At 52.3% G+C, this 14,070-nt stretch overlaps 1 protein-coding gene across 1 annotated transcript; it reads left to right on the top strand.

Moving 5' to 3' along the window:
- Positions 1 to 813: 813 nt before the first annotated feature.
- Positions 814 to 12,693, top strand: Gabrd (gamma-aminobutyric acid type A receptor subunit delta). Its single transcript, NM_017289.2, is given in 9 exon segments — positions 814 to 923; positions 8,680 to 8,792; positions 9,103 to 9,170; positions 9,264 to 9,484; positions 9,810 to 9,892; positions 10,443 to 10,580; positions 11,119 to 11,274; positions 11,532 to 11,743; positions 12,009 to 12,693. Coding segments are annotated over 9 exon segments (1,350 nt in total). The 5' UTR covers positions 814 to 855; the 3' UTR covers positions 12,300 to 12,693.
- Positions 12,694 to 14,070: the final 1,377 nt, after the last annotated feature.

Genomic DNA, 14,070 nt, shown 5'->3' with positions numbered 1-14,070 from the left:
GGTATACAGGAACAGAGGAGGAAAGGAGGAAATAAGAATTGCAATTTCAAAAATAAAAAAAGACAATTTAAAAAAGATAAAAGATATGTGAGCCTTCTGCTCTCCTATGGATGGTTGATGTCAGCGTTGTCAGCAGGGCCTGTCCTAGTTGGTGTTGGATAGGTAAGGAGGGGCCTGACCATCCAGATTCAGGTCTCAGTATCCTCTCTTTTCAGCGCCGGGTCAGAGAGGTAGTCAATAGTATCTACCAGCTTTCTCTCTCACGAGGGAGGTCATTCAGATCGAAGGTGTCCAGGGAGTGGGATGTGGGGAGGTGTCTTTTCCTTGATAGAGTGGACAGTGGCTTCAGGAACGCCCCCTGCCGAGGCAACCCAAGCCTGATACCCTCACAAACCTCTCAAGCAAGCAGGGCCTCAGGGGTGAGATTTTGCACTACCTGTATAAGGGAGTCCTCACAGGTCTTCTGTCCTGGTCGCTTGTGCTCCAGGCAGACACGTGGAGGAACCTGTTTGCTGACAGCCAAGGGCCACAGCTGGAGGAGGGTCTGGGCTGCCTGACTTCTGACAGCAATGGAGAGGACGCAGTGTGCGAGGCTCTGGGAGCGCGGTGGAGCTACCACCCGGTGCTATGCGGTGCGCAGAAGCCTCCCGCGTGCAGTGGGGCGCGCGAGCGGGGGTGGGACTGGAGCGCCGGGCGGGGCGGGGCGGGGCAGGCTCGACGTTCCGTCCTCCCCCCGCGCCCGTTCCACTCTCCTTCGCGCTCCCGCCCTTCTGGTGCCGCCGCGCGGCCGCAGGCGAAGCAACTTTGCTTGCGCTGGGGCTAGCCGGACCTGTCCCGCGCACAGCCCGCAAGGCCATGGACGTTCTGGGCTGGCTGCTGCTGCCGCTCCTTCTGCTGTGCACGCAGCCGCACCATGGCGCCAGGTGAGCATCTCCTGGGCCGGGGACGATATGAGGCGGGAGGGACTCGTCCTTTGGCGGGCACCCTCGGTGGGGCAGAGTTCCGAGTTGCCAGAACCCCGAGTCTTCACCCATTAGGTCCACCCAGTTTTGCTTTGCGCGTGCTGCTATTCCAGTTCTGAGGACCCCTCTGACCTCTCTCCCGCCTCCCGGGTGCTGTCCGCCGTCCTCGGTGCTGAACGCTGAGCTTTGGGGAGGGATTGGAGTCGCCAGGCGAGGTTAATGTAGACACCTCTCTTCATTCTTGCCCTTGGCCACATCCCACTGAGCTGGTACCTGCTCCTCTGGTACCCTTCCAGGTGCTGAGCTGAAGCTCGGCAGGATGAGCTGAGGGCAAGAAGGAGGAAAGACTTAAGAACTGGGAGGGGGTGTGTGTGAGGAGGGGAGCGGGTCTGCCCTTGCGTGAGTAGGGAGAAATGATTCTCCCTTTGCCTCTGGCTTGTATGAACCCTCAGGAAGATTTGTCCCAAGCCTGTCAGTAGAGAGCAAAGGTGACTGTGGGTCTTCTCTCAGGAGTTGCGTCCAAGTTTACACACTGAATCCTGATTGCAGGTGAATAGCAGCCAAGTAGTCCTGTCGCATACCCCCGTGGAAGGAGACTATATTCTTGGGGAGGAAAGAGGGTTGTTTCCCCAGAGCGGGAAGAGCCTAAGTAGGAAGGCCTTAGGCTGGGGTTTCCTCTTGGGGGCCTCCAATACTCTACAGTCCCTGCCTCCTTTCTCTTTTCGCTGGGACTTAAAACCCAATCTTGGTCCTCTTGGGCCGAGCAACTTGCCATGAGAGTCACGAGAAGCAAGTAAGGGGGCCTTTGTGAAAATCCTTTGGAGGGAAAGGCAGAAGGCAAACAGCGGAAACAGGTCCCTTGAGCTCTGGACTTGAGGACTAACTGGCGCGGACATGGGAGAGGGTTGGACAACAGATATGGCTACACGCCATCTGTGTTTTGGCCCTAGATACCCAGGAAGAACGTCATGCAGGTGTCTGAGCTTCTCTGCTGGCAGGTGGGGGACAGGTCCAGAAGGCCTAGATCTGGCTACAAATATAATAACTAGGTTGGGGAGCAGAGAATGGTCACTGACCGTAAGTCTCTGATCAGCCAATGCCCAGGAAAGGGTTTTCCTTATTTAGTTCCTGTGGGCTTTACTTCCTTTCTTCTCGGAGGGTGAAACATAGTAACATGACTGCAGCTGGCACATTTGTGGCTCTGAGGTCAGAGGTTGGCCCTGTCCATGGCCACCTAGCCAAGAATTTGAAAACCGAGAAGCTCTGACACCCCAACATTTTAGTCTGAGCATGACACTAAAACTCATTTGTTGGCAAATCCTGTCCTATGCTGACAAGGAAGCTCATTTTTTTCTGCCTATTTATTCTATTTATGGGACCTATTTATAGGTTGCTTGCTGGGAAATTCTCCAGACCCCTCCCTCAACTCTGCATGTGTAGCCTATCCCTCTTCCCCAAAGTAAAAAAAAAAAAAAAAAAACAAAAAAAACTAAATCCTGGCTTGTGCGAGGCTTCTGAGGCGTTGGACAAGGGGTTGTGTACCTGTTTTTTTGGGGGGGGCCGGGGAGTTGAGGGATCCAAGCCTGGGGCTTATCATTATCCTAATCTTATGTGGATCAGCACCATGAATAAAGTGGAGGATGCACTGCTCTGCTGAGTCTCCATTTCATCCTCGAATCGAAAAATAGTTATGGTCTTGTCATATCTTGAAAGTCTGTCCTTAGATGGCTCTGTCCAGACCTCCTTCTCTTGGTCTGTCCTGACAATTACATACCTGTCAGTGGGATAGGGCTAAAAGCTCTCTCCAGAGAGGGAAGGAGCCAAAGGCACAGCTGCCAGCTCAGCCCTTGTAATGACCTTCAGATTTAGCCAGGTGCTGTCTGTCTGTCTGTCTCTCTGTCTGTCTGTCTGCCTGTCTGTCTGTGCTCTCTCACCTTTTCCGGCCCCTCTACTTTGGACACCTTCCCTTCTCCGTCTCCAGATCTCCTTGGTCTTAGCTTCAGAGGTTCCTTGTGGGGAAGGCTTTGCAATAGGAGGACAGCGTCTGTGTCATAGTTGTGGGCTGGGTGAAGAGTACGAAGACCTGCATCTATAGTGGGCACCGTGCGGTTGTCAACTGCACTCCCGTGTGGGTGTCCCTCCCAGGCTGTTGGCACCTCTATCTCCCTGGCACTCACAGTGCGATGGTCGCAGTCCTCGTCTTTGCCTTGGTAACTGGGATGCTAGCGAGGAGCATGCTGCTCTAAAAGCAGAGCAGTGGGATCTGTGGGCTAATGTGTGCACAGTGGATGCATGCTGCAGCGAGGAGCATCCGCTGCCTGGCTCAGCTGCACCCACCTTCCTTTTCTGTCTCCAGAGGCATACGGGTGGGCTCATTTCTCAGTGGGAGAGGAGGGAAGACGTTCCCATAATACACCAGAAGGAGTTCAAGGCAGAGTGGGGGGGGGGAGCTAATGTGTTTTCACTGCACCTACTGTGCTCCAAGACTTCGAATCCCCAAAACCAAAGCCTGACACGTGTCTCTAAGCCTCTCTGTCCATCTATCCAGATGATGTCCCAACCTCAGGTTATCCATGGTCTCCAAGGGGTCTAGGAGCACCAGCAGCCCTCTGCCAAGATCACTGTAATTTACTAGTAAGAAGGGAGACCTTTCTACTCCATGTGATCTTCCTCAAGTGCACAGCGTGTGTACTCCCTGCCCATTAGCCTACCCGCTCTGTAAAACCTGTCTCGAGCCACTGGGTAAGAGGAGAGCTGAAGGAACTGTGGGCTTCAGATCCCAGAACCTGGCGTGTACCTGGGTCTTTCTCGCACCCCAGTTCTCTGTACTCATTCAGAGCTGGAAAGTGGCAGTCGCTCTCCCACCAAAGAAGAGATTCTGGAGTGAGTAAGGTGTCCTCCTTTCTTGCTTCTAGAACGTAGTTAAGAGCCTTGTCTCTGCCAGCTCAAGGTGTTCTCCCCGTGGATCTTACTTTCGTGACCTTAGTTTCACGTTCTGAGCAGACCTTGTATGAGGATAAGGGGAGAGATGTGCAGACATGTGCACACATGAGCCACTGCCCTGAGACAGTGGCCAGGAAGGACAGTGTCTCCTGATGGCCTCATTCCGAGCGGGCAACATGACAGCTGGCTAGTCCAAAAATAAAGCCCATTTCAAGTCCCTTCACATCTGGCCTTCAGGATGACTTTCATTTGCATTCCTAATTGTACTTTGTGAGAGACTAGGACTTAATTTAACTATTTCATACCCTGTAACCTCATTGTCTCATCTCCAGCTCTGTCTATCACTCCAGGAAACTGCTGGGGGGCAGGGCAGTGGCTCTCTGTTTGGAACATCAGAACCCAGACATCTTGTTTCGCCTCTCACGACAGACTAAAGCATCAGTGCTTGGTAGGTCAGAGGTCTGGAGAATTTTGTCAGCTAAGGAAATCTTGATAGAAAGCTGATTCTTCGAAGTCCAGTACATGAAGCAGATGAACTGAATGGTGTTCCTAGGACACACCTAAAAGTAAACGAAGTCATAGGAGCATGGCCTGTGTGCAGAGAAAGGCAAGGCTGAGTCTGGCTCCCCTAGCCACTTTAGCTCTAGCAGAACTGTGTGGAGTGCGTGGGGGGGGGGGGAGGTTGTTGTTACTGTCTGTTTGCTCCCCTCTCCTATTTGGTTCTTTGATCTCATCAAGCCCAGTCTGGCCTTGAACTCACTACATATCTTTGGCTGGTCTTAAACTTCCTATCCTCCTGCTTCCACATGCTACTACACCGGGCAGAACTGTGTGTTTAAACTATGAGTTTAGCTATGAGACCTGCCGTTTAGAACCCCAGCCCTGACTCCAGATCGAGGCTTTTCCTGCCTTCAGAGCCCTTCATGTCTACCTCCTCTGTGTCACCGCCTCTGATCATGGCCTTTTCACAGCCCAGAACCCTCTCTGTCCCATTGTCACTGTCCCTCTCTGGGAGGCTGTCCCTCTCTACAGCCTCCGGCCTAGGCAGAAGAGATTCTGAAGTCCCACCTATACAATGCATTTCTCTTAACACCACTCACATTGGTTTTTACCACAATCCCAGGACTGCTATCTAACCTGGGCTGTGACTTCTGTCTGTGTTGTTTGATGGCCTGGACAGATGGCTCAGCTGGCAAAGTGTTTGCCACACAAGGATAATGACTTGACTTTGAACCCTAACATGTGAAAATGCTGGGTAGCCAGCAATGTAAAAGTACAAACAGGAGCCCACCTCCACAGTGCCACACGTCCTCCAACAAGGCCACGCCCACTCCAATAAGGCCACACCTCCTAATAGTGCCACTGCCTGTGGCCAAGCTTTCAGACACATAAGACTATGGGGGCTGTTCCCATGCAAACCACCACACCTGTGTGTGTACTTTACTAGGCGTGTTCTAGGCTACTGAGAGACCCTGTCTCAAAAAACAGGATGGATGGCACCTGAGGAATGATATTCAAGGTTAATTTTTGGCTTCCATATGCATTTGCACACATAATCACACTCACATACATGAACATGCATATGCACATATACACAGGCATGTACATAGACTCACACACAACAGGGAAGATATAGGGAGGGGTAGAGTGGGAGGAAGAGCATTGTCTTCAGTAAAGCAGAGGGATGCAAGGGGTGTGAGGTTGAGAGAGAACCAACCTGCTATTGGCCAGGGGGTGGTGGCAGTCCTCACACAGCAGGAGGGGATTCTGTGATTCCCAGTCTGAAGAAACAGGAGACTGAAGATGAGCCCGACTAACTGACCCTGCACTGAGAAGGAAGCAGCCAGTCCGCCTTTAATCACACCACTCAGGAGGCAGAGACAGACGGATCTCTGTGAGTTTAAGACCAACCTGGTCTACAGAACTGGGTAGAGAGACCCAGTCTCAAAAACAGACAGACAGACAGACAGACAGACAGACAGACAGACCAGGTGATACCTCCCCGCCCCCCAAGAAAAACAAAACAAAAAAATAAAAAAATAGAACAGGCAAAGCACAGAGTAGAGCCAGGTATTCAGTACCCAGGAGGGCTGAGGGGACTGTTGCAGTGGCCTGATAAGGTGACCCAGCAAGAGGTTGCATTTCTGGTAATACCCAGGTAGGATTCTTCCCCACTGTCCCAGATCAAAGTCCTGGAGACCATGTCCAGAGTTACTCTCCTGTCCCTGGCCTCTGTTCCTCATCAGGAGATCCATTGGTTTTTGCCTTCTTGAAGACAGGACTTCTGTCAAGAGACCCAGACAATTTAAGTAGAAGTTTATTTAGCAGAGCAAGTGCTCAAAAAGAGACTGGAGTGGGTTGCGCCAAGGCAGGGAGCAGCTCAGTGGTTCTGGATTATGGATTTTAAAAGACATTCTTATGAATGTGTATGAGGTGGGTGGTATATTTATGGGTAGAATAACACTTTCCCCTCCTAAATCAGGGTGGACAGGGTCTTTCTTTTGGGACATTTCCTCTCATGACTTGCACAAAAAGTTACGTGTCAACATCCCAGTGCAGGAGACAATCTGATAACAAGTCTTTTGAGGATATAGACCCTTCTTTGTTAGTGCTCATGAGTTGGAGAATGTCCTGGTGCCTTTTGTTCCTGGTGTAGAAGGAACAGCCTCACTAAAGTTTCAAGGATGTTTAGCCACAAAGGGACATTCTGACCAATAGCAGACAGTTACCAGGGTGCAGACTCATTTTCCTCTGTCGCCATGTCTAAGTCCTTCCTACCCCACATCATTCCCACACTTTTAATAGAGTTCCCTCGTTCATGGTGGACCATTTCCCCTATGGGCATAGCATGCATTAGTGTTCTAGGCTGCCACAGCAAATTACACAAACTGGGTGCCTTCAAACAACAGGAACTGATTCTTTTGTGCTTCTGAGGCAGAAACCCCTAACCCTCTGGAACGTCTGAGGACAGTTGCCCTCCCTCCTCCTTCTAGTGGTGGCCACCCCTCCAGTACTCAGCTCCTATTGCCTTGTAGAGACACCACCGACCTCTCCTTTGTCTTTATCTGTTTTCTCATCTCTGCCATCTGTTTTCTACTAAGAGGCCTGCCTTGCTGCAATGTGGCCTTTTCCTAACTACACTCACAACGACTTTATTCTCAGATAAGGTCCCAGACTGGGGTTCCCAGTGGAAATAAACACCGGGAGGGTAAGGAAGGGTGGGGACTCAATTTCTGCAAGCAGAGAAAAGTATAGAGAGGTTCCCGAGGGCTCCCTGCTCTGACATTCCTGGTAGGGTGGGTCCCAGTGTCTGCCTCATGTGTCGTTTCGCATCCCTTGGAGGGGTGTCCCAAACTTTTAGGGACCGCAACTCAGGATTTTTGGCTTCAGTACAGAAAAATTTTGGGACTAATTAGTTTATTGAGTAGAGATTTATTTATTTACTTACTTACTTATTCATTCATACATTTATTTATTTATAGGCAGGATCTCATTAGGTAGCTCTGGCTGGCTTGGAACTCACTGTATAAACCAGATCAGACTTTGTGAACACACAGGCATCTGCCTGCCTCTGTCTCCTGAGTGTTGGGGTTTCAGGGCCAGATCTTATTATCTATATTTTAATATAGGCTTAAACACGGGGGTTACGAGAAGAGAAATCAGTCAAAATGGCGGCCGTATAGCATTTGCATGCTTCCCAAAAGCAAGCAGCAGGGAGGAAAATATATAGGATTCTCAAGGGAGAGTCTCGATGAACTAACGTCTTAGCATTAGCCATAAATACCTTTACTTGTGGCTTTCTAGTTGCATCTCAAAGTGTTGCTAAGAAGCCTTTTTCTTCTTTTTTTCCTCTCCTGATAAGTGAAGATATAGGGCAGCTCAGGCAACATCCTGGTTATAGCTTGGTAGAATCAGAAGCCACTGAATTACACAAGGGGTTTAGGACCCGTGTTTTTTCCTGTAAGTGGGGTTTCTGGTGAGAGTCCTAGAAAACTTCAAGTTTACAGCTCAGCAAATGGGTGGCGGGGGTGGGGTGGAGATGGGGGTGAGGGAGGGGCTTAAGAGTTGTTGATTGTGTAGAATTCTTGCTTCTCTGCCAGCCAGAAGCCTCAACTGGATTCTCAAGTGAGTGGGTTCCTCTCCCTTCTCATGTCCCCAAGATTTTTCTACCTGGCAGCCTTTCTGTTCTACCTGGTAGCCCTGCTGGGAACAGCAGGGCCAGCACAGGTTTTTGTAGTGCTGTCCCCAACTGTTCCACAGTCAGGCTAAGCCCCAGATAGGCTGCTTGAGGAGCTGGGATGGGAGGGTGGGGCAGGCGGGGCCTTCCTGAGAAAAGAGAGCTAGAGTTTCTAGGCATCTCTTACTTCTTTCTCTTCAGCCATATCCAGAGGGTCTTTGTGGTCTTGTTGGGGTTCTCTGCTTTGGAGAAAAGCCCTGGGGATTGGGATCCAGTTGCCAAGCCTTTGATTTCCCTCCATAGACACATGGAGGAAGGGGACTAGGGAGATACCTCAAGGGAGTCTGGGGTCCCCGCCTATATTCTGGGGTGGACCCAGGGCATCAGTCCTCAGAAGCAGACAGGAGGGTGCCTAACGCTGGGCAGAAAAGGTAGCAGAAGTGTGGAGGACCTCTTCGTTTTCCTGTGTCTTGCCTGAAGGGCCCAGAGGGGTGGCTCCTGCTCTTCCTCGGCTCTTGGCATGTGTGCTGAGGATAACCCACCATCCCCTGGCCCTGGTGTTCTGCCTGTTGTGACCAGTTGGCCTTGTGTTCCCAGAGCAATGAATGACATTGGGGACTACGTGGGCTCCAACCTGGAGATATCCTGGCTCCCCAACCTGGATGGACTAATGGAGGGCTACGCCCGAAACTTCCGACCAGGCATTGGAGGTACAGGCAGACAATGGCGTAGGAGCATGCGCAGACAGAAACAGCTCTAGCCCTGGATTTGCTGTGGGTGTTGGCTCTGCTGGGCTCCGATTTGGAAACTCCAGGGGTTCACGGGATTTCAAACCCCAGGCATCTCAGATAGAAAAGATATCTCCCCAGGCACTGAGGCAAATGTGTAATGGCTCCAAGTTCCCTGAAAAGGCTGTGGGTGTCTTTTGTCCCATCTGTCTGCGCTGGCCTAGCAGGGCAGCTGGGTGCTGGGCTGGGGTTTCTACTATGACGAACGCTAGCAGGCCGCTCCTTGTTACAGGTCCTCCAGTGAATGTGGCGCTTGCCCTAGAGGTGGCCAGCATTGACCACATCTCAGAAGCAAATATGGTAGGTGCCAGCCAACACTGCTCCCTGGGTTGCGTGCCATCAGGAGGAGAGCCAGGGGACAATGGTGTCAGTGCTTCCCCTCCTTCTCCACAGGAATACACCATGACAGTGTTCCTGCACCAGAGCTGGCGAGACAGCAGGCTGTCCTACAACCATACCAACGAGACCCTGGGCCTGGATAGCCGCTTCGTGGACAAGCTGTGGCTCCCTGACACCTTCATTGTGAATGCCAAGTCTGCCTGGTTCCATGATGTGACCGTGGAAAACAAGCTTATCCGCCTACAGCCCGACGGTGTGATTTTATACAGCATCCGGTGAGCCGGGCCTACCATCCCATGCCCTGTGGAAGAGCATCCCATGAGCTCAGGCTCAGACCCCCACTCTTCCACAACACAGATGCGTAATGGTAGACGGTGGTACCTGTTGTCCCCTCCAGCTTTCAGGGCTGCTCAGTTGACATTAGCTTCAGATGTTACAGTGGGCAGCTGCAGTTGCAGGTGGCTCCTGATGACTAGGTGGCTCCTCCGTGTTGGTGCGGGGGCTGGGGGTTGGGGGGGGTAATATCTGCCGTCTAGGGGCAGGGAACCTGCTAACATCTAAGGGACACCATGACCTCACGAATCCACTTTGCTTGTGCAGCATCACCTCCACAGTGGCCTGTGACATGGACCTTGCCAAGTACCCCATGGACGAGCAGGAGTGCATGCTGGACCTGGAGAGCTGTGAGTGCCCTCTCTAAGGCTGGGGCAGGCTCCTTCTTGTTTGGGGTTGCCCTGACTCCTCCAGTGGGGCAGGGCAGTCAGGATTGCAAGCCTTTGAAGCTGAGGGTCAGAGCCAGGCTGGCCTGGATCAGAGGATGGACAAGGGTTTCCTTAAGAGCCAGTAGTCTGTGTAGGGCTGGAAAACTTAAAGGAACTTATCCAGCACAAGTGGAAAGGAGCCCAGAAGATCTGACTTGGCAACCAGGCTGTCCCAACAGAACAGAGCTCAGATAACCTGGGCCCCTTTGTATTCCTCATCAAGGATGGCTCCAAATCTGTCAGCACCTCTGGCCCCGTCGTCCTTCTCCAAGATGTAGAATGTTGTGCAGGAGCTGAGGACACTCCCCCATATCCGCACCCCCACCCCTGACTGAACATGACTGGATGAGGTCTCTGCTGCTGTCACTTGGTCAGCCCCACCACTCAGGGTCTCCGTGTAGACGGGGCATTCCCTCTGAGGCTGCCAAGGACTGAGCTAGGCCCTGCTGCCCACTGGTGGGCTCTCTTACAGATGGCTACTCTTCTGAGGACATTGTCTATTATTGGTCAGAAAACCAGGAGCAGATCCACGGGCTGGACAGGCTGCAACTGGCCCAGTTCACTATCACCAGTTACCGCTTCACCACGGAGCTGATGAACTTCAAATCAGGTAACGAGGCCCCCACCGTGAGCTGCCCGGAGGTTTCTTGTGCTTTCTAAGTGAGCTCCCAGCCAGTTTTTAGGGTCGAGGAAGCACCCGGAAAGCCGCTGATTTAGGCATTCGCTGGGTGCTATTGGCTGTGCCCAGGTGGGAGGGGAACACGTCACCATGCCATCCATGTTCTACCTTCTCGTTCTTGCGTTATTCCTTCCCAGTGTTTTAGGCTTAGAGAGAACGTGAAAGTGAATATTATAGGCCCTTAGCCACAGGACTAAGTCCCTTCCTTGGCCACCCTTCCTTTCAGGGTGTGGATATGCATAGGGTGGGGCAGAAGGCACAGAGAGAGGCAAGCAGGTACCCTGACATTAGCTGGGCAGGTTGCATCCTTGTGGCTGGACCTAGAGTGATGTGCGAAAGGCATGTTTTCTAGGGTCTTCCACGGGAGCCTCACGGTAGGCCCGACAGCCAACCAGGTCCCCTCCCTGAGGGACATGGGGCAGACGGAGTGGTTGGGAAGAGCTCGTCTGACAGTGGGCTGTCCCCACAGCTGGCCAGTTCCCTCGACTCAGCTTACACTTCCAGCTTCGGAGGAACCGGGGTGTCTACATCATCCAGTCTTACATGCCCTCTGTCCTCCTGGTTGCCATGTCCTGGGTCTCCTTCTGGATTAGCCAAGCAGCAGTGCCTGCCAGAGTATCTCTAGGTATGAGTTTTGTCTTTCCTTCCCATGAGCTGGTGGGAGAGATGCCTAAGGGCCCTGCTAGCCATGAGCCAATTCTCTGGACTCTAGACCTCATTCTGTCTGCCCTGTTCAATAGCCGGTCAGAATAGGGTTGGCCTCATGAGTGTACAGTGGGAGTGGAGGGCTGAAGAACCCCCCTTTTCCTGGGACCCAGGCCCTGTTGGCTAGGGTAAGGAGGAGAGGGTAGGGCTTCATCGCTGACCATTCACTCCCACCAGGCATCACCACTGTGCTGACAATGACCACACTCATGGTTAGTGCCCGCTCCTCCCTCCCGCGGGCTTCTGCTATCAAGGCTCTGGATGTGTATTTCTGGATCTGCTATGTCTTCGTGTTTGCTGCCCTGGTGGAGTATGCATTTGCCCACTTCAATGCTGACTACAGGAAGAAACGGAAAGCCAAGGTCAAGGTCACGAAGCCAAGGGCAGAGGTGAGAGAGCGTGTGGGCTTGTCTCGGGGCTCGGAATCAGGGATGGGTTCCTGTCTGGCGCAAGGGAGCAGAAAGAAGGATTATTCTTCTGCTGGCCAGCTCTGAGGTCACTGTTGGCCCTGAGCTGGGGCTATCTCCTCAGCACAGCCTGCTACAGGGTCACAGCAGTGCTTAATAAATAGACAGGAATAGTACTGCACAGGAGTCCTGGTCAGTCAAGGCACACTCAGCACTGTCCTCCTGTCTCCTGCCCCACTCTCTGCAGATGGACGTGAGGAACGCCATTGTCCTCTTCTCCCTCTCTGCTGCCGGGGTCAGCCAGGAGTTGGCTATCTCCCGCCGTCAAGGCCGGGTCCCTGGGAACCTCATGGGTTCCTATAGGTCTGTAGAAGTGGAGGCAAAGAAGGAGGGGGGGTCCCGCCCAGGGGGCCCAGGAGGCATCCGTTCCAGACTCAAACCCATCGATGCAGACACCATCGACATCTATGCCCGCGCTGTGTTCCCGGCAGCCTTTGCAGCAGTCAACATCATCTACTGGGCAGCGTATACCATGTGACGGCAGTGCGTACACCACATGACGGCTTTACATGTACCACGTGCGGTGGTTGCCACAAACTCCTGGAGGAACAGCCCTCTCCGTGGATCCCAAAGTGGGACAGAGAGGAGGCTCCGCTCCCTGGGCTTTACCTCAATTTTGCTCTACCAGCCTGCACTTCCTGTAGATGGAGCAGGATGGGCTTTGCACAGAGGGCCATTAGTTGGCCTGTCCCTGAAGCTGAGCCTGGCACTAAGGTGCCCTTGGGAGCTGTGAAGTTTTAGACTCAGGATGGGCCTGATTTCTGGGCCTTTGCTCTGTGGGATCAGGATCAGAGAGAAAGAGAGTAGGGGTGGATGACCACTCTCATGGTGAACTGGAGGAGAAGGGCATTATGAGGCCTCTTTGGTCCCAGCATGAAATAAAGCCTTGGCCTGGCAGCTGGCTTCTGTATTTGTTGCACATGGCAGTTGAACTGTGGTCTTCTCTGCCTGTGCTTCTCTGACACAGGCGACCTAGGAAGGATGTGGGGAGGGGCAGCCTACAGAAACCCAGAAAATCTAGGGTAAGCGTGCACTGTGTGCAGGGGAAGCAATGGGGTCAGGATAACAACAGGGAGGCTGACTAACAGAGGATGGCACCGGGAGAGGAGACTTGGAAAGAATAATAATCATTGTTAGTGACATCATCACTGGTAACACCAGTGTGGGTGACACCAGTGTGGGTGACACCAGCATTGGTGATATCAACATGGGTGACACCAGCATTGTGACACCAGCATTGGTGACATCAGCATTGTTGACACCAGCATGGGTGACAACAGCATTGATGACATCATCATTGGTGACATCAGCATTGGTGACAACAGCATTAGTGACAGCATGGGGGACACCAGCACTGGAGAAAACAGCATTGTTGACACCGGCATCGTTGACACCAGCATTGTTAACATCAGCATCGATGATATCAGATTGGTGACATCAGCATTGTTGACACCAGCACTGTTAACATCAGCATCGATGACATCAGCATCAATGACATCAGCATTGGTGAAACCAGCATGATGGATTGGTATCTGTCCTTCCCTGTCACTGGACTACATTGAAGCCATCTGCTTCACTAAGGCAGAAGCAGACCTGTGAGCATGAGCTGAGAACCCTAGATTCCAAAACCACATAATTCAGAAATGCCTTCCCAAAAACCTCAGGAACACATTTGGAGCCAGGGAAGTCCAGGGGTTGTATCCCAGAGGATAAGCTATGTGGCTGTATTTGAAGGGTCGAGAAAGGCAGAGGTACAGAAACTCAGATATGGCTTAAGAAGTCATTGATCGTGGGGATTTAGCTCAGTGGTAGAGCGCTTGCCTAGGAAGCACAAGGCCCTGGGTTCGGTCCCCAGCTCCAAAAAAAAGAACCAAAAAAAAAAAAAAAAGTCATTGATCCCTTGGTCACCTGGTGGAGGTTCAGGCCCAAGGTGCAACTATGGTGCCTTCTTGAATGAGGTCATGGGAATTCAGAGCCCATCTCGGGCTCCACAGACACCCCTTAGCTACTTCCCACAGCAGCCTGAGGAGCCTGAAGCCATCGGAGCATGTGACAGGCAGCTCCTAATAAAGGGGTCCAGCTTTTCTATCCATCGAGTCTTTCATGTAGAAGAGGTGAAGGGTACAATTAGCAGAACAGCTTTTCATAGTCAGCAGCTAGCAGCTCAAGAGATGACAGAGTGAGGCGGACTCACCACTCTTCTTAGTCAGGGTGCGGCCAGACCGTGCTCAGTTAGTCCTGAAGCCCGA

Source organism: Rattus norvegicus, chromosome 5 (genome assembly GCF_021556685.1).
Source record: "Rattus norvegicus strain SHRSP/BbbUtx chromosome 5, alternate assembly SHRSP_T2T, whole genome shotgun sequence".
Lineage (NCBI taxonomy): Eukaryota > Metazoa > Chordata > Mammalia > Rodentia > Muridae > Rattus > Rattus norvegicus.
The sequence above is the reverse complement of the archived record's forward strand: the minus strand, read 5'-3'. Positions and strand labels throughout refer to the sequence as shown.